Raw genomic sequence first — 17,216 nt, forward strand, 5'->3', positions numbered from 1 at the left:
ATGAGTTGTACAAGGTTCTTAATAACTCTAAATCTTTGTATAAAGTAATTCAGGATAATTACTTATATGAAGGTGAATATATTCACATTAAAGACAACGACATTGTTCATACGAAGGATACCATTGATTTAGAAGAATTATTAGAAGAACAAAATAGATTTATACAACTATTATTAAAAAAGAAATTAAAGAAATAAATGCAAATATAAACAAGTCTTTATATATAAAGAGTTCCAACAAAAATCAAGGGGTTATTTTTATTTTTTTTACAACAATGAAAAAAAAAAAAAATTAGGGGAAGGAAGGACAAGAGAAAAAAAAAAAAATTAATTCTCCGACAACCACTCATATGCAGCTGTTTTTTACATCAGCAAATGTAGTAATAAGAATTCGCGTTGTTTTGTTTTTACTCCTTCTATTGCTGTATTATGTGTGTAATTATTTTCGAAATATCTGACATTTAATTTGATAAACCCATATAATATGTTAAAAAAAAAAAGATAATGATAGTAAGCAAAAGGTGGTAGAAGATATACATAATTGGTACGGTAAATAAACACGCGAATAATATAATTTTGATTTCTTTTGTGTAATAGAATGTAAATTTCTTGCGTAGCTAAAAATACATGTTTGTATGCTTGACATATTCTTTTTTTTTTCACTGCTGCTATAAAGGGGGAGGGGTCAATATGTACATGATTTTATTACATCTTTATTATGTTATCCATTTATATACAAATATATACACATAAATATGAATATAAATTCATTTCATTGTTTTCTTTAATGTCTTGTTTAAAAATAAACACAAAAAAGCAGAGTTGTGATATAAATATACACATAAAATAGTTGATAATCACATAAAGTAAAAATAGTAGAAATGGCTGAGTTCAATTTATACATATATTAATTCAAAGAACTACCAATTAAATTTATTAAAGTGTGCCTGCGTCATTAATTTTTTTTTTTATTTTTTATTTTTTTGAATTTGGTTACGCTTACATTTAAAAAAATATATTCCCTTTTTTTCATTTTTTTCTTTTTTCTTTCTTTATAATAAAATAAACATCTAATTAAAATGGAGGACGAAGTTGCTGCTGTAAGTTTTAATAAATAGACTTTGTTTTTATTTAAAACACGTTGATTAATATTATTTTACGTGTTTTAGCTTGTTATTGATAATGGTTCCGGTATGTGTAAGGCCGGTTTCGCTGGTGATGACGCACCTCGTGCTGTAAGTAGCTCTTTTCCCATCTTGTCATCATTTTACTAAACTTATTTTTTTATTTTTATATATTTTTTTTCTTTTTCCTTTTTTTAAAAAAAAGGTCTTCCCTTCTATTGTGGGTCGCCCTCGTCACCAAGGTGTAATGGTTGGTATGGGTCAAAAGGACTCATACGTTGGTGATGAAGCCCAATCCAAGAGAGGTATCTTGACTCTCCGTTATCCTATTGAACACGGTATTGTTACTAACTGGGATGATATGGAAAAGATCTGGCACCACACCTTCTATAACGAACTTCGTGTTGCTCCCGAGGAACACCCTGTTTTGTTAACTGAAGCTCCTCTTAACCCTAAATCTAACCGTGAAAAGATGACTCAAATTATGTTTGAAACCTTCAATGCCCCTGCTTTCTATGTTGCTATTCAAGCTGTTCTTTCTTTATATGCCTCTGGTCGTACAACGGGTATCGTTCTTGACTCCGGTGATGGTGTTACTCACACTGTCCCCATTTATGAAGGTTATGCTGTGCCTCACGCTATCTTGCGTTTGGATATGGCCGGTCGTGACTTGACTGACTATTTGATGCGTATCCTTGCTGAACGCGGTCACTCTTTCTCTACAACTGCTGAACGTGAAATCGTTCGTGATATTAAAGAAAAGCTTTGTTATGTTGCTCTTGATTTTGAACAAGAAATGCAAACTGCTGCTCAATCTTCTGCTCTTGAAAAATCATATGAACTTCCTGACGGTCAAGTTATTACTGTTGGCAATGAACGGTAAAGCAATTCAAACTGATATACACCCTTTTTAATTTTTTTTTAAAAAAAAACCCAATTGTGTGTGTGTGTGTGTGTGTTGTGTTGTGTTGTGTTGTGTATATGTGTATATGTGTATTTTTATTTTTGCTAAACTTACTTTATATAATATAGTTTCCGTGCACCTGAAGCTTTATTCCAACCTTCTCTCTTAGGTCTTGAATCTGCTGGTATTCATGAAACTACTTACAACTCCATCATGAAGTGTGATGTTGATATCCGTAAAGACTTGTATTCTAACATTGTTATGGTAAGCAAAAAAAAAAAGTTTATTTGGAAAGGCGCAGGAAATAAAGAAAAAAGATGGTAGCAGAGAATATAATTAACTCACGCTATTTTTTTATTTATTTATAGTCTGGTGGTACTACTATGTATCCTGGTATTGCTGACCGTATGCAAAAGGAAATCACCGCTCTTGCTCCTTCTTCCATGAAGATCAAGATTGTTGCTCCCCCAGAAAGAAAATACTCTGTCTGGATTGGTGGTTCCATCTTGGCTTCTCTTTCTACTTTCCAACAAATGTGGATCTCAAAGCAAGAATACGACGAATCTGGTCCTTCCATTGTCCACAGAAAATGTTTCTAAGAAAAAAGAAGAAAAAACCAAGAAATTTTGTTTCGGGCAAGATTTCCTTTTTTTTTTCTTATTACAAATTTTTTTTTTTAATACAGGTTTTTAAAAATGAATTAGCACATTAATCTTATTTTAAAACATATAGTCCTTTTTATAATTAGTGTATAATCTATTCACTCTTTTCTTTTTTTTTTTTTTTTTTTTTTTTTTTTTTTTAAATTTACACACTGGTGTTCTAAGATGCATTTTAACTTGTGTATTTAAACAGATGATATTTACTACCTTTAACCTGAATTGTGACTTGATGTTATTCCACAATTTTGCAAATTAGAATGTCTAGAATTTATGCTTAATATGAGTTGTAAACGAAACATGCTAAGCTGGCTACTGTTTCGGAATTCGCTATTTATTATTAAAATAAATAAAAAAAAAAGATAGGCTTTTCAGCATTCTCACACAAACTTAAACTATGCATCTTTTCTTTCATATTTTGTAAGCCATTAGGTATCTTTCATTATCTAGCAAATATTAAACACATATCTAAATGAACATGATTAGCTTAGTTATTTATATATTATTATTAATCTCTTCAAGTGAAAGAAAATACAAATACATATAGTTGCTTGATTATTAGTAACTGCTTCTGGTTATATTCGTTCATTCTACTTTATCGTCATTTTTGATCTTTTAGTTTTACATTTATTAAAACTTGTAAGGCTTCTTATCTTTGATATATAATTCGATGACTTGATACCAGTAATATATAATCAATTCTAGAAGTTTCGGAAACCCTTAGTTCTGTATTTAAACTTTATATATGCATTGTAAGCAATGATGTCCCGTCATATTCACCTGTTATCTGATCTTCAAATATCATCTACATTTATTCATAGTTGGCAATATTATGAATCAGTTTTGCTAGTCATTTTTTTTAAAAAAAAAATGGTACGCTATTTTTTTTTAATGCTTCATCATAATGGCGAAAAGAAACATATTCGTTGATATAACATATAGTGAACAGCATAAATATGTAGTCCTTTAAAACAAGTGTATTAAAAGGCTATAAATTAAACATGTTTTTATTTTGAAATGTATATTATTAGAATCTATCTATCATTGATTGTTTAAATTGTGTATCTCTTTATAGTTTCGTTAATAATCCAAGCGCAGCATCCATATCATTTTGTGTCTTTTCGTACAGACGTTGTTCTTCTTCTAGTTTAGTTGTCTTTTGGCATATATAAAAGAAAGAAAGAAAGAGAGATAATGAATAATGTATATACAAGTATTCAATAATAATAATAATAAACTTACATCTTCCATTTGATCATTTTTCACTTTGATTATTTGTTTCTTTTTAGGTGCTAAATGGTGTTGAAGATCGTCCAAGAGGTTATCTAGATCTTCAGTCAAACTAGCATTTTTCAGTTTTTCAGACTTTGTTAATGGCTTTTTAGGTTTAGTAATTTTGTTCTTTCGGGTATAAGGGGTCTTTTTATTTAACGAATCTTTCTTTGCTGCTTTTCCCATTGTCAGTGATTTATGTATAATCTATATACTTTACTATGGATTTTTGTGAAAAAAAAAAACAAAAAAAAACAAAAAGGAAAACAGTCCTGACTGACTTTAAAACATCGAAGGAAAAAAAAAAAAAAAGACACGATTCATTCCTCACTTTTTACTTTCTTTCTTTCTTTCAAATTATGACCGAGCTTGTATGGAACGATACACATACTATCAATTCACAACATAAATATTGCTACTGTGGTAGAGATCGTAACCTGTTAGAAATCACTATTCAATGCCGCTGTAGGTAGTTTTATTATAAAAAAAAAAAGATGAAAAAAGAAAAGAAAAGAAAAAAAAAAAAAAAGCAAACAGCATCTCATGACTCTCTACGTTTTATTTTATATTTATTCAGTATGTAAGAATTGGTTTCATTCAGAATGTACAACTATTTCTAACCCACCCGATCTACTTTTTACAACTAACTATAATTTTGTTTGTCAGAATTGTAATAAAGAGGGGGACTTTGATATATTTGAAAGGACAACAGCTGGTTGGAAAGACATTTGTTCAACTGCAATTGCCAACTTGATTTTAGAAGAAATTCTTGCACGCATTGGACATAATGAAACATTATTTGATAGTAAAAACGCAAATTTGATGCAAGAATGGCACCCTGAGGAATATTATTTTAACAAGAAAGAAATTATTCCATTTGTTGATAAACACTGGCAGAGTCTTTGTACAGAGAGAGCCAGGACAACTACATGGTACATAAGATAAAAACATGTAGATAATAAGGGTATGGTGTAAGACTCATTATTCTTTTTTTTTTTTCATTTAAGGTGGGCTACATTAGGAAGTTGTCTTTATTCATCCAAGGAAACTTTCATGTCGCGTGATGAACGTCAACGATCTGCAGCTTCTGATTTTCGTCTTGTTGATGCCAATCTTTGGCACATTCGACCGTCATTTATCCAATATGGAGGAAAATCATTACCACGTACACAACAAGATCTTACAACTCCAATGACAACCCCCTCACCTAGGTCCTCATCACCAACTCCTCTTTTTAATGTTTTACCTGCTGTCATTTTCCCACAATCCTCATCCTCATCAACGGCAGATCATCCCTCTAATCGTTTTGGGTTCAAGTACACATATTGTGAGCCATCTATTTTGTCCTTGGTAGGGTATCAACAAGTGGCTAATAAAGATGGATGCACTTTGAGTATAACTGATAAAAGCCCTTATGTGTTTGTGGCTAAAGATGGCTTAACAGTGACAACAGAAAAGGGATTTCGTATGTGTCGTGCGAATGTAGGTGTTAAAGAAGGAGCATGGTACTGGGAGGCTATGATACAGAATGCGGCAGGACCAGCCAACGATAATGGACCTCATGTACGTATTGGATGGGCACGACGTGAAGGTAATATAAATACATGCATATATACGAAAAATACTAAGCTTATTTTTTTTTTTTAATTCTTTAGCTTGTTTAAATGCACCTGTTGGATATGATGCTTACGGTTATGGCTATCGTGACAAGACAGGCGATAAATTGTTTTGTTCAAGACCAAGTCAATATGGAGAACCATTTCAAACAGGCGACGTAATTGGACTTTATATTTCATTACCAACTAGACCTTTCAAATCAGTTACACGTCGGCGTATTCCAATTGCGTATAAGGAACATTTGTGGTTTGAAGAAAAGGATTATAGGCCAAGTAAAGAGATGGAAGCCTTAAAGGACCCATACAAGGAAGTGGATTATGAACCTAAAATCTTGAAGGGATCTTCCATTACAGTCTACAAAAACGGGATAAATCAAGGAGTGATGTTTACTGATCTATTTGATTATGAAGACTTTGGAAGTTGGCCAGAGACGATTATGGCTAAACGACGACAACGAGCAAAGAAAAAGAGAAAGCAGAGTTCAAAACAACAAGATGAATTAAATGGACAACAAAGATGGACAGAGGATCCACCTGTGGAAGATGATGGTACATTAGGTTATTATCCCGCCGTGAGTGTCTATAAAGGAGCTGTGGTAACGTGCAATTTTGGTCCTCATTTTCAATACCCACCTACAGATCAAAAAGAGGACTGGAAGCCGTACTGTGAACGATATGATGAATATATGGCAGAGGAGTGTGTGTGGGATCTATTAGACGAAGTGTCAAGATCATTTAAGCAACAGAAAAAAGTAATATAATGTACATGACTTTTTTTTTTTGCAACTATTTTGTTTATTTGTTTGTTTGTTTGTTGTTGCCTTTTTTTTGGAATTGGAGCTTTTATTAAAGCATTAGAATGTATATAATATAAAACAAAATTATTAAAAAAAAAAAGACTTGCGGGAAAAGATGAAGGCTTGAATGAATCTATTCCAAAAGGTAATATAAGAAGAGAAAGTAAGCTTACAAAATGATATTGGCTTGTAGTAGCCAATAGGATGAGCAACTATCTTTGTTTTATCTATTGAAATTAAAATCGTACTACATATACCAGATTGCGAGTAAACGCGACGACGCTTTCTACATATCCAATTTCTCTTCATTTAAGCCGATTTTATATATATATATATATATATATTCAGCCTGTTTATTATAATAGAATGGATGTTAACTCATGATTATACAATCTTTATAGCCAGAGCCTATGCAAAAGAGATAATAAATAAATACGTAGATAGTATTTATTAAGAAGTTTATGTTTCAGACAATAAATCCAATGTAAAGTAAGGATAGTTAAACATATATGTTAGTCATAACGATGTGTGTGTGTGTGTGTTTTAAAGTGATTTGAGCAAATAGTTTGGTTTCCATTCAGCATCACTATCCAGAATCTTTTTAATAATGTGTCGAGGTTCAAGTGTAATCAGCTTATTAAGCATATGTTCATCCTTGGTTATCTCTTCCTTTTGAAGAACAAAGATTCGATAAGAGTTCCTGTAAGCGTCAAACTGAATTTCTTTAACTTCCTGTTTGTTCATTAACGTTAAGAAAGCCTGAATGTATTCCTGTACTAATTCAGCTGTTGTTACAGGTATTGTTTTATTTACAATGGTATCAAGACATTCGAGCATTCTATTGTAATTATCCTCAAATTGATCTGCATACAAAGTTTTCCGATGCCTATCTGAATTATAAAGGCCTTTAGGCAAAAAGTTGTCAGAATCATAATCATTATCTGCAAGAATCCCTAGAGTAGTCCATACTTCATTCGTGATTCCTAAAACGCTAAGAATATCGTCCTTCTCGTAAAGAACATATCCTCCTTCATTAAGAGGTTTAATAACAACTTTTATTTTAGGGTAAAAGAGTAGGTCAGAATCTTGAGTGACGACAATACCTCCTAAACGGCCCACTGCAACCTCTGCTTCACCATCCCCAATCATGACTTCCCAACCAGTTTTACGACATAGCTGAACAAATGCTTTGGTCGCATTTTCACTAAATCTAAACAACTTCTTGGACAAGTACATCAGCTTGTTACAATCTCCCTTTTTCTTTATTCTCTTATCAAGAAATTTATCTAATGCATTTGATATGTTAGCTTGAGTATTTAATTTTAATTGAAGCCGCTGTTGATGACCCTTTCTTCGTTCAAGCGTGCGTTCTCCATCAATACAAAGGATATATTTATGCTTGTTAATAATAGTTGAGATCTCATAAAGAGACCTCTTAGCTGCAATAGCTAGACTACCCTCATTATCTTCATCATCACATAACCAAAAGTGTTTTTTAAGGATATCATAAAACGTTCCAACCACATCCACATAAATCTTTTCTTCAAATTTAAAAGATCCAAGCCTATCCCTTCTTGTTCCTTTAATATCATTATACTGCAAAAATGCCCATGCGCCATTGACTCCCATTTGAAAAAATAAAATAAAATAAATAAATAAAATGAAATAATATGAAATAAAATGAAAAGAAATAAAATGAAAAATAAATAATGAACAAGGAGACAGAAGAATAAAATAAAAGTATCACCATTTATACCAGCTTATAGTTGTCAATATCTATAAGCATTAATTGCTAAATTTGTGGGGGAAAAAAAAAAAAGTCAAGTGCTTGTCACTTATAGAAGAGTTTATTCTGCTTCCTTTATATAATTAAATTAAATTAGATTAAATTCGTCTGAGGAGAATAACCTATTGATTTAATATAATTAATTATATCTTGTGGACGAGCAATTAATTCGCTTGAAGAATCTACAGTCGTTAATACTTCTTCTTTTTGAAGTGCAAAGATTCTAAAGGAATTCATATACGTAGAGAATTTAATCATCCTACCATTCTTACTATTCATCGAAATTAAAAATTCTTTTATATATTTTTTGATTAATTTAGCCGTATTTTTAGTTGTGGACGTGATAGAAGACTTTATGATTTCATTATAATTTTCTTCAAATTGATCCACATACATGCCTTTATCAAGAAAAGAATCCTCTTTTTCTGGCATAAATGGATCTATATCATAGTCATTTTCGGCAAGGATCCCTAAAGCGGTCCATGCTTCGTTTGTAATCGCCAAGGCCTCTAATATATCACTCTTTTTATATTCAAGATAGATTGTATCCAGTCTCCCACTCAGAGGCCGAATAAGGATATCTATTTTGGGATAAAATAACATATCTGAGTCGTTTGTCACAACTGTTATTGTTGTTGTTGTACCACTACTACCACCTAATCGACCGACTGCTACCTCTGCTTCTCCATCACCCATGAGGATTTCCCAACCTTCCTCCTTACATGTCCTTGCAAACAACGTCTCTACATCTCTATTGATTCTGAATAATTGTTTAGTTAACGTTATCAAGAACATTAAATCCTTATAATTCGTTTGTCTTCTCCTTCGTTGCCTTGCTAACTTTTGTTGTAGTCGATAAATTTTGACTTGATTCCTTAATTTCTGTTCCATCCGTCTTTCATGCCCTTTCATACGTTCCTTTGTACGTTCACCATCAATACAAAGCACGCACGTTTCTTTGTTAAGAACAAGAGAAATGTCTTGTAATACCTTTTTCGCTGCATCTGCCTTCTTTTCATGATCATTTTCGGAACATAGCCAAAAGTGACATTCAAAGGTCTCATAAAAGGTGCCTACAATATCAACATAGATCTTATCACATTGTATTTCGTTGAGATTCGTTATTTCTCTTCCAAAGATACGTTTTCTCTCGAGGAATTCCCAAGCTCCCTTGATTCCCATTGTAGAGCACAAAGAAGAAGAAAAAGGGAATATGTCTTTTTTCACTACTTTATATATAAATACATACATATATTGTTTAACTTGATTAATCAAACTTATACATATACATATATAAAATAGCTACGTGATAAAATCTATATAATACTTTTTTTTTTATGCAATCAATAATAACCTTCAATCCAATACATGTATAACTATTTTTTTTTGTTATTTTACTTTCCAATTAGACAATAATGTATACTTTTGCAGTACCTAGCTTTTCTTTTCTTTTCTTTTTCTCTTATAAAGATATAAATGGTTTACTGCCATTTTTAACTAGAGTATAAATAAAAGTATGATATATTGACCTGATTTAATACTTTAAATCAAACTTTTATTTTGAACTGTACCTTCTTATGTAAGCTATATTCATTTCTATATACCTTAAATTATTAACATTGAATTTGTCCTAAGAAGGGGTTTTTTTTTCTTTTTAAAATAATAATAATAGTAGTAGTAGTAATAATACTAAAAAGGCAAAAGAGGGATATAGAAATACAGGAGCGTGTTATTGAGTTTATAACTAATTCAGCAGCTATTGTACTAGTTTATAAAGAAAATTGGAAGAATAGATTATGCACTAAACAGTCTAACTCTTCAAGAATGATGCAGATAGTGAATCAATTTAGAGGCGTACTAAGATTTTTTTTTTTGAAAAGCGCAAGTAATTCCAAATTTAGAAAAAGAGCCTTTTTTTTTTTCGTGACAGCATATACGTTGTAGCTTTTTTTTTTTTCTTTTTTTTTTTTTCCTATAAATTACAGATCATTTTTTTTAAAAAAATGGCAGATGAAACAAATACTAATGACAATAATAAAAGACCTCATGAAGAAAGTCCATCAGTAGAGCAGGAGCAAGAATCTGGTAATGAAAACAACAAATGCCTTTTTTTTTCGTATTTTATTAATGTTTTCTTGTTGATTTAGATGAGGACATTGGACCTGTTTTACCTCCTGGTCCTAATGAAGAAACTCCCAGAAAGAAAAAAAGAAGTAAACAAGATTATATAATAATAATAATAATTTCAACGAGATAACTAATTTGTTTGGAAAAATAGCTTTGGCACATGAGAAACTTTACTTAGAACACTTACCCAATGCCGACATGTACGAAAAGAGTTACATGCATCGTGATGTTCTTAACCAAGTAGCCGTTACAAAGTAATGATGAATTAGAATTCAACATTAGTATTTCATTTAAGAAACTTATTATTTTTATATATGTATACATGTGTTAGAAATGATTTTATTATAACAACTTCTGTGGATGGTCATTTAAAATTTTGGAAAAAGACAGGCACGGGTATTGAGTTTGTTAAACATTACAAATCTCATTTATCAAGCATTGTCGACATTAGTTTATCTGCTGATCATGAATTATTGGCAACCATTTCAGATGATATGTCATTAAAAGTTTATGATATCACTAACTTTGGTAAGTTTTTTTTCTTTTTTTAGGGTAAATGCTGAATAAATAATAACTATTGTTATTAGATATGATTAACATGATCAAGTTGAAATATAAACCAAAAACATGTTGTTGGATTCATCAAAAGGGACAAGCGCAAGCACTAGTTGCCGTGTAAGCTTAGTTATATAGGATCATATAAAAACAATATTTATTTATGTTTTTTTTATATGTATTAGCTCTGAGACAGAAAATTCAAATATTCACATTTATGACGGTCGTGCAGATGGGAAGCCTCTTCACACATTATCTAAAATGCATTCAAAACCTGTTCATATTATTGAATTTAATTCACGCTTTAATACAGTTATATCAGTTGACACGGTAGGTATGATCGAATATTGGTCACCAGAAGAACCTTTTGCTTTGCCCGACTATCTTGGTTTTGAACTAAAGTCGCAAACTAGCTTATATGAATTCCGAAAGGTATAAAACAGTTGCTTTGCCCTCCCCCCCTTTTTTTTATTATACAATAATAATAATAATTTTTTATTAGAAAAAATCTGTTCCTACTTGTTTAACCTTTTCACCTGATGGAACAAGTTTTGCCACTATGAGCTTTCCAGATCGTCAAGTCCGATTATTCAAATTTTTAACAGGGAAATTATATAGAGAATATGATGAGAGTTTGCAAGTCATTAGTGAAATGCAACAAGCTGGTACAAGTATTTATAAGTTAGATGATATGGAATTTGGTAGACGATTGGCTATAGAAAAGGAATTAGAAAAATCGAATCAAGCTAAATATGTAAATGCCATATTTGATGAGACTGGAAATTTTATTATTTATGGTTCATTACTGGGTATTAAAGGTAAAAGATTAAAAAAAAAAGAAAAAGTAGATTATGATGACATATGTATTCTAATCCGATATATATACATATATACATAGTTGTAAATATTAGAACAAATAAGGTAGCACGCTTGATTGGTAAATCAGAATCAAATAGATTTGTTAATCTTAGTTTGTATCAAGGTGCACCGAAGAAGAAGGGAATTTATACTTTGGTATGTTTAATATGAATATGTATGTCATGTGCATCCATTTAATTTTTTGATTATACATTAGGCTATGGCTGCATCAGATAATGCCGTACTTAAAGAAAGTCAAGAACTAGATCCAACCTTATTTTGTACAGCCTTCAGTAAAAATAGATTCTACATGTTAACACGTAGAGAACCATTTGAGTAAGTAAAGAGGCCTTCTCTTCATTCATAAACTATTAAACCATTAACATAATTTAATTAGTAATTCTCAAAAGGGAGAACGTGATGTGTTTAACGAAAAACCCTCTCGAGAAGAGCAAACAGTTGCTGCCACACAAGAACGTAAACAAGTCCTTGGTACCTCTGCCATCATTCGAACCACTTCTGGTGATATTCACATTCGTCTCTTCCCTGATGCCGCTCCTAAGGCTGTCGAAAACTTTGTAACACATTCTAAAAATGGTTATTATGATAATTTAATCTTCCATCGTATTATTAAAGGTTTTATGATTCAGACAGGTTGTCCCTTTGGTGATGGTACAGGAGGTGAATCCATTTGGGGAGATGACTTTGAAGATGAATTTTCGAGAGAATATAAACATGATCGACCCTACACAGTGAGTATGGCGAATGCAGGACCTAATACGAATGGAAGTCAATTCTTTATTACAGTTGCACCTACGGTAAGTGTGTTGTATATATACACAAAGATATTGCATATCTTAACATTTGGACTTTTTTTTTTTTTTTGTTAGCCTTGGTTGGATAACAAACATTCGGTATTTGGTAGAGTTACAGCTGGTATGGATGTAGTTCATAGTATAGAAAATGCAAAAGTAGATAAATCAGATAAACCTTATGAAGATATTAAAATTATCAACATAGAAATTCGATAAAAAAAAAAAAAGAGAGAGAGAGAAAATAAATAAAAAATTTATCATGTTTATTATTCATCATTTTCACGAATCACTAAACGTTTACCCACTTTAGGGGAAGTCTTTTGGGGTAAAGTGTCATGTCCATTATCGAAATAACTATAACCATCTTGATACCATTGTTCTTCGAGAGCCAAAATACGTTGACGATGTGAGACACCTCCTGGATATTTTTCTTTAAGTAACATTGTTCGAACATCTGTTAAATAGTTTCGTAAAGTGTGTAGTAATCGATCTGTTTGACGATGCTTTGAAGAAGCTACAAACTAAAATTTTTATATTCTACTGTTAATATACAGATGTGTGTATATGTATATAAAGATGCTAATTTTTTTTTTTTTTTTTTTTTTTTTTTTACCGAGATACGATCTTCTTTAATAATATAACCAATACCAAAACCATTTGAAACGACAGGTCCGAATCCAAACAATCTTAAAGCAGGATTACCACAGTTAGATGTACTAATAACACTGTGATTAAGGGTTTGCCAGCCTTTATCAGTAAAGATGGAAGGCTTTTTATGTTGTTGTTGTTGTTTATCAGCAGCATAGAGACGATCCCAAAGACATTCAAGGGCATAAAGATGACGATCTTGTCCTTGTCCTTGAGAACAAGCACGTGTGATTGCAGTATGAGCTTTAAGAGCTGCACGAAGCGCTTCTAACTTTTCATCTTGACTGCTAGTAGCATTATAAAATTGTTCAACAAAATAGTTCGACTCAAGGGTAACAGAACGAATCGCTTCTGTTCGACCATGTAAAAAATTTTTGGTCATAGCAGGTTCATATGTACATTCAGATTTTCCATACAGACCATAATAAGCTGCCTGAATAGCTACCTATTTATTTATATAAATCATGTGAATAAATATGAATATGTATAAATATGTATATAATTAAAACCCTGTCATTTTTTTTTTTTTTTTTTTTTTTTTTTTTTTTTTTTTTTTTTTTTACCTGTACAAATGCATCAGGGCTCATTTTCATATCTGTGATAAAGTTTTTTCCATATTGATCAAATTCCAACACTTTGACTTCATTTTGTAAGATTAAATCACTCATTCTTGTCTCTGCAAAACGAATACCTTGTTCAAGAGCATCCGTCATTTTCCATTCAATCTTACGAGGATTATGATCAAAGTAAGAGAATGAATCTGAAGTAGAACTTCTACGTCTTTCTTCTTTCTTTCTATAGTTGTGAAATATAGATTGTGTTTGACTATTAATCGTCTTTGCAAAACGTAAAATGGTATCCGTATAAATATCAGATACATAACGTAAAACTGTATGACCATCTACGCCTATATTTTATAATGAAGGAAAATTGAGTTTTTTTTTTTTTTTTTTTTTTTTTTTTTTTTTTTTTCACCTGTATGTTCAAAGTTTATTCCCGCACTACCATTTTGACACACAATAATCTGGGGAAAAAAAAAAAAAAGTTACACATGACCATAAAGTGAGACAATAAGAAAAACTTACTTGTAATTTATCATACCATCTATTGGTACAAGTTCCGACCTGAATACCTTTTTCAAGCTGATAGGTACCACATAACATGTTATTACTCAGATCCTCTAATGAATTCGGTTCCACATGATCTAAGCAGACCACAAACAAGGCCTCATCAATCACTCGAAGTGCCTCACGATTGACTTGATCGCTTTGTAAATTCTGACGTAATTTAGCCCAATTACGACGATTTTCCGTAGTCAAGATACCTACTGCCCTCTTAGCGACTTCACGAATGGGCGTCTCGACAGCGTCCCTTAAGATAGCCTTTAGACTAGCCGCGATCTCCTTCTCAGTCAATGCAAGGTAGCCCTCATCAAAGACCTCAAAATGATAAATTTGAGAATGAGCCATGACGATGATATGTCGACTCTCCAAATGAGGGGTAGTGGTAGCAATATAACAGCTGTCATGGGTTGGGATTCGAGCTGTACCAAAGAGTCTATCAAATTGAGACATGCAAAGAGGTGTACCACGAATCACGTCTGGTTCCAACTGTCGTGTCTTGAGAGCATGAATAAAGGTAAGTGTCGAATAGATCAGAGAGGAAGCCCGAATGACTTGATCATTTCGTTGTGGGGTTGGATCATCTTCAAGTAGAAAGAAAGGATTCAAGTTGAGCACAACTGGATCTCTAAAGTGTAAATAAGAGTCGTACCAAAACTCCTCAATGTAAGAGGATTTATCAGTAGCATAAGCGGTAAGTTTTGATTGGAGCTCTGGACCCTCCTTTTCAAGAAAGAAGGCAACAGCTCTCTTGGTAGCCTCATGTTCTTCTGTTGTCTATGATCATGATATATATAAGAAAAGGAAACTAATTTTAAATACAAATATGGAATATTAATAGAAGGCTAATTTACTTACTTGTAAAGGTTTTAAGGCAGCAAGGTAACGTGTTGCTGTATCTTCAAGTTTTGGAATAGGAAGCTTTGGTAATTGCTTTTGATATTGAAAGGTTTTTCCATCACTTGATTCTGTTCTATTTTGCTCAAGGTGAATTGTCATTTTTTTTTTTTTTTTAAAAAAATAAGATAAGAAAAAAAAAAAAATAAATGAATAAACTAAACTAAACTAAACACTATTTTATTCAAAAAAAAAAAAAAAAAAAGTGTGGGGAAATCAAGTATCATTGGTTATTGTAAATTGAGTCGATATACATTTGTGTCTCTTTTAAGAAACCCTAAATTCCTATAAAGGCGATTTGCAGCTTCTCTTTCAGGTCGACTAGTAAGGTCCAACGTTTTTGCGCCCACTATTTTTTTCGCACGCTCAATGATATTGTTCACTAATAACGTCGCCACTCCCTTTCCCCGAAAATGGGAGTCAACCACAACGTCTTCAAGATGAACTCGAACTCCTGTCATACAAGCTAAAGTGATCATGGATGCAGTTCCAACGATCTGTTCATCCCAAGTTGCAACTAATAAAGTAAGATTAGGATTTTGAATGGCATCAAGAATAGTTTGTGATGTGATGGAAGAAGAAGAAGAAAGCTGTTTTAAAAGAGATAAGAGTTGGTCAATAATAATTGAATTAGATAGTGAAATATCTTTTATTGTTAGTTGTTTGATGATTATATCGGGCATAAAATAATAAATAAATAAATAAAAACAAGAACAAAAGAAAATTCTTATTTTAATAGAATAGTTATTAAAAGTCAACTATTCAAAAATTACTATTTTTATTCATTAACATGCACAGCTACTAGCTTCTGTAGTTTCAGATGTATTAAGGTCTACTTTTTGCACTGAAAAAAAAGAAAAAAATATTAGCATGTCACTAAAATGAGAGGTTCATTCACTTTACTTTGTTCTTTTCCTCCTCCTATGCCTTCATTATTATCCATGCCAGGTAAGGCTTGTGCAATACGTCTAAATAATGTCTTTACATTATGTCCTGCCTTTGCACTTGTTTCAATAAACATAACATGACACTCGTTTGCCTTCTTTTCGCCTTCTTCAACAGTTACTTCTCTAAGATGTTTAAAGCATAAATACTCATCATCATAAAATACAGTTGTATGCCATTTTACCTTTTATCATTTAAATCTGTTTTATTACCAACTAAGACTATAATCACTTCTGATCCACGTTCAGCTCGTACATCTTCAATCCATTTCGAAGTATTTTGAAATGAAGCACGACCTACCCAGGTAAAAAAAAAAAAAAAAAAAGTATCAACATTTTAAAACCTGTTTAAATAATGTTTGTATGTATCAACTTTACTCGAAATATCATAAACGACAACTGCTACAGATGAATCTCTAATATAACTAGGAATCAAACTTCTAAACCGTTCCTATATTTGCCACCAATATACACATAGTTAAATCATACTTACAGTATAGCTTTTTAATGATATTATACCTACTTGTCCTGCTGTATCCCATAATTGTAAACGAACTGTTCTGTCCTCTAAATACATTGTCTTTGATAGAAAGTCAATACCGATTGTAGCCTAAAAGAAAGAGCCCATAAAAAAAAATTCATATCATTCATTTGTGATTGTAATTTTGAATAAATGTTGTAACTTACTTGATATGTATTATCAAAAGTATCATACATGAATCGTGTAATGAGTGATGTTTTACCAACTGTGAATTTCGAGATTTTATTTTTTATATACAAGGCGATTTAGATGAATACATACATGTATGTATATATATATATATATATGTATTTACCACTTTGTTCTCCCAAGAATACAAGTTTAAACTTTCTTAAGGGATTGCTAAATTCTTGGCTTGCCATTATTATGTATTAATTGAAATAAAAAAATATAAATAAGAAATGAGTAAAAATAGAAATTCATTACTGCATGTTCTTTAGCAGGTTTAATTTATCTATTATAATACCACTCCGCTATTAAAAAAAAAAAAAAAAAAAGGCTATTTGTTAAAATTAAAAGGCATATAGACTTTATTAAGGAAAATAATAATAAT

General features: G+C 31.5%; 10 protein-coding genes across 10 annotated transcripts; 3 read left to right on the forward strand and 7 right to left on the reverse strand.

Moving 5' to 3' along the window:
- The first annotated feature begins 884 nt into the window (after positions 1–884).
- On the forward strand, positions 885–2,786 carry BX663DRAFT_508791 (actin). The gene is made up of 6 exons (XM_051527534.1): positions 885–919; positions 1,003–1,099; positions 1,169–1,234; positions 1,329–2,002; positions 2,156–2,291; positions 2,396–2,786. Exons 2-6 carry the CDS (start codon positions 1,079–1,081, stop codon positions 2,624–2,626), a joined length of 1,128 nt encoding a protein of 375 aa, XP_051382879.1. The 5' UTR covers positions 885–919; positions 1,003–1,078; the 3' UTR covers positions 2,627–2,786.
- A 1,428-nt stretch (positions 2,787–4,214) lies between these two features.
- Positions 4,215–6,426, forward strand: BX663DRAFT_508795 (uncharacterized protein). Its single transcript, XM_051527535.1, has 4 exons — positions 4,215–4,423; positions 4,536–4,890; positions 4,966–5,549; positions 5,614–6,426. Exons 1-4 carry the CDS (start codon positions 4,318–4,320, stop codon positions 6,333–6,335), a joined length of 1,767 nt encoding a protein of 588 aa, XP_051382880.1. The 5' UTR covers positions 4,215–4,317; the 3' UTR covers positions 6,336–6,426.
- BX663DRAFT_508797 (uncharacterized protein) lies at positions 6,346–6,685 on the reverse strand. The gene has a single exon (XM_051527536.1). The coding sequence runs from the start codon at positions 6,678–6,680 to the stop codon at positions 6,459–6,461; it is 222 nt and encodes a 73-aa protein (XP_051382881.1). The 5' UTR covers positions 6,681–6,685; the 3' UTR covers positions 6,346–6,458.
- Positions 6,686–6,781: 96 nt separating this feature from the next.
- On the reverse strand, positions 6,782–8,062 carry BX663DRAFT_508798 (uncharacterized protein). Its single transcript, XM_051527537.1, has one exon. It carries the CDS (start codon positions 7,998–8,000, stop codon positions 6,915–6,917), a length of 1,086 nt encoding a protein of 361 aa, XP_051382882.1. The 5' UTR covers positions 8,001–8,062; the 3' UTR covers positions 6,782–6,914.
- BX663DRAFT_508799 (uncharacterized protein) lies at positions 7,958–9,411 on the reverse strand (the record flags this gene model as incomplete). Its single annotated transcript, XM_051527538.1, has 1 exon — positions 7,958–9,411. A coding segment is annotated over one exon (1,153 nt), but the record flags the coding sequence as incomplete, so codon positions are not given.
- A 717-nt stretch (positions 9,412–10,128) lies between these two features.
- On the forward strand, positions 10,129–12,793 carry BX663DRAFT_454126 (uncharacterized protein). Its single transcript, XM_051523814.1, has 11 exons — positions 10,129–10,242; positions 10,305–10,370; positions 10,436–10,538; positions 10,616–10,812; positions 10,872–10,959; positions 11,025–11,271; positions 11,342–11,657; positions 11,738–11,853; positions 11,915–12,033; positions 12,095–12,515; positions 12,588–12,793. The coding sequence occupies exons 1-11, from the start codon at positions 10,161–10,163 to the stop codon at positions 12,726–12,728; spliced, it is 1,896 nt and encodes a 631-aa protein (XP_051382884.1). The 5' UTR covers positions 10,129–10,160; the 3' UTR covers positions 12,729–12,793.
- BX663DRAFT_536364 (acyltransferase ChoActase/COT/CPT) lies at positions 12,779–15,322 on the reverse strand (the record flags this gene model as incomplete). Its single annotated transcript, XM_051530624.1, has 6 exons — positions 15,140–15,322; positions 14,246–15,058; positions 14,136–14,184; positions 13,724–14,067; positions 13,126–13,605; positions 12,779–13,033 (listed from the first exon to the last, which is right to left on the reverse strand). Exons 1-6 carry the CDS (start codon positions 15,278–15,280, stop codon positions 12,779–12,781), a joined length of 2,082 nt encoding a protein of 693 aa, XP_051382885.1. The 5' UTR covers positions 15,281–15,322.
- A 49-nt stretch (positions 15,323–15,371) lies between these two features.
- On the reverse strand, positions 15,372–15,930 carry BX663DRAFT_508803 (acyl-CoA N-acyltransferase). The gene has a single exon (XM_051527539.1). The coding sequence runs from the start codon at positions 15,859–15,861 to the stop codon at positions 15,409–15,411; it is 453 nt and encodes a 150-aa protein (XP_051382886.1). The 5' UTR covers positions 15,862–15,930; the 3' UTR covers positions 15,372–15,408.
- BX663DRAFT_508804 (GTP-binding protein ryh1) lies at positions 15,931–16,708 on the reverse strand. Its single transcript, XM_051527540.1, has 5 exons — positions 16,646–16,708; positions 16,501–16,573; positions 16,308–16,419; positions 16,082–16,248; positions 15,931–16,022 (listed from the first exon to the last, which is right to left on the reverse strand). The coding sequence occupies exons 1-5, from the start codon at positions 16,697–16,699 to the stop codon at positions 15,964–15,966; spliced, it is 465 nt and encodes a 154-aa protein (XP_051382887.1). The 5' UTR covers positions 16,700–16,708; the 3' UTR covers positions 15,931–15,963.
- On the reverse strand, positions 16,637–17,150 carry BX663DRAFT_508807 (uncharacterized protein). The gene is made up of 2 exons (XM_051527541.1): positions 16,959–17,150; positions 16,637–16,868 (listed from the first exon to the last, which is right to left on the reverse strand). Exons 1-2 carry the CDS (start codon positions 17,023–17,025, stop codon positions 16,690–16,692), a joined length of 246 nt encoding a protein of 81 aa, XP_051382888.1. The 5' UTR covers positions 17,026–17,150; the 3' UTR covers positions 16,637–16,689.
- Between the last annotated feature and the right edge of the window lie 66 nt (positions 17,151–17,216).

Source organism: Cokeromyces recurvatus (assembly GCF_025118155.1).
Source record: "Cokeromyces recurvatus strain NRRL 2243 chromosome Unknown BX663scaffold_12, whole genome shotgun sequence".
Taxonomy (NCBI): Eukaryota; Fungi; Mucoromycota; class Mucoromycetes; order Mucorales; family Mucoraceae; genus Cokeromyces; species Cokeromyces recurvatus.

What these genes read in the sequence shown, in the direction of transcription:
- BX663DRAFT_508791 (XM_051527534.1), top strand. Translation starts at nt 1,079, where the DNA reads ATGGAGGACGAAGTTGCTGCT. An exon ending in TGGAGGACGAAGTTGCTGCT is followed by an intron (nt 1,100 to 1,168) that starts GTAAGTTTTAAT and finishes TACGTGTTTTAG; the next exon opens with CTTGTTATTGATAATGGTTC. An exon ending in GTGATGACGCACCTCGTGCT is followed by an intron (nt 1,235 to 1,328) that starts GTAAGTAGCTCT and finishes TTTAAAAAAAAG; the next exon opens with GTCTTCCCTTCTATTGTGGG.
- BX663DRAFT_508795 (XM_051527535.1), top strand. Translation starts at nt 4,318, where the DNA reads ATGACCGAGCTTGTATGGAACGATACACATACTATCAATTCACAACAT. An exon ending in AATCACTATTCAATGCCGCT is followed by an intron (nt 4,424 to 4,535) that starts GTAGGTAGTTTT and finishes ATATTTATTCAG; the next exon opens with TATGTAAGAATTGGTTTCAT. An exon ending in AGAGCCAGGACAACTACATG is followed by an intron (nt 4,891 to 4,965) that starts GTACATAAGATA and finishes TTTTCATTTAAG; the next exon opens with GTGGGCTACATTAGGAAGTT.
- BX663DRAFT_508797 (XM_051527536.1), bottom strand. Translation starts at nt 6,680, where the DNA reads ATGAAGAGAAATTGGATATGTAGAAAGCGTCGTCGCGTTTACTCGCAA.
- BX663DRAFT_508798 (XM_051527537.1), bottom strand. Translation starts at nt 8,000, where the DNA reads ATGGGAGTCAATGGCGCATGGGCATTTTTGCAGTATAATGATATTAAA.
- BX663DRAFT_454126 (XM_051523814.1), top strand. Translation starts at nt 10,161, where the DNA reads ATGGCAGATGAAACAAATACTAATGACAATAATAAAAGACCTCATGAA. An exon ending in TCCCAGAAAGAAAAAAAGAA is followed by an intron (nt 10,371 to 10,435) that starts GTAAACAAGATT and finishes TTGGAAAAATAG; the next exon opens with CTTTGGCACATGAGAAACTT. An exon ending in AACCAAGTAGCCGTTACAAA is followed by an intron (nt 10,539 to 10,615) that starts GTAATGATGAAT and finishes TACATGTGTTAG; the next exon opens with AAATGATTTTATTATAACAA.
- BX663DRAFT_508803 (XM_051527539.1), bottom strand. Translation starts at nt 15,861, where the DNA reads ATGCCCGATATAATCATCAAACAACTAACAATAAAAGATATTTCACTA.
- BX663DRAFT_508804 (XM_051527540.1), bottom strand. Translation starts at nt 16,699, where the DNA reads ATGTATTTAGAGGACAGAACAGTTCGTTTACAATTATGGGATACAGCA. An exon ending in TATGGGATACAGCAGGACAA is followed by an intron (nt 16,574 to 16,645) that starts GTAGGTATAATA and finishes TGGCAAATATAG; the next exon opens with GAACGGTTTAGAAGTTTGAT. An exon ending in TGTCGTTTATGATATTTCGA is followed by an intron (nt 16,420 to 16,500) that starts GTAAAGTTGATA and finishes TTACCTGGGTAG; the next exon opens with GTCGTGCTTCATTTCAAAAT.
- BX663DRAFT_508807 (XM_051527541.1), bottom strand. Translation starts at nt 17,025, where the DNA reads ATGGCAAGCCAAGAATTTAGCAATCCCTTAAGAAAGTTTAAACTTGTA. An exon ending in ATTCTTGGGAGAACAAAGTG is followed by an intron (nt 16,869 to 16,958) that starts GTAAATACATAT and finishes CGAAATTCACAG; the next exon opens with TTGGTAAAACATCACTCATT.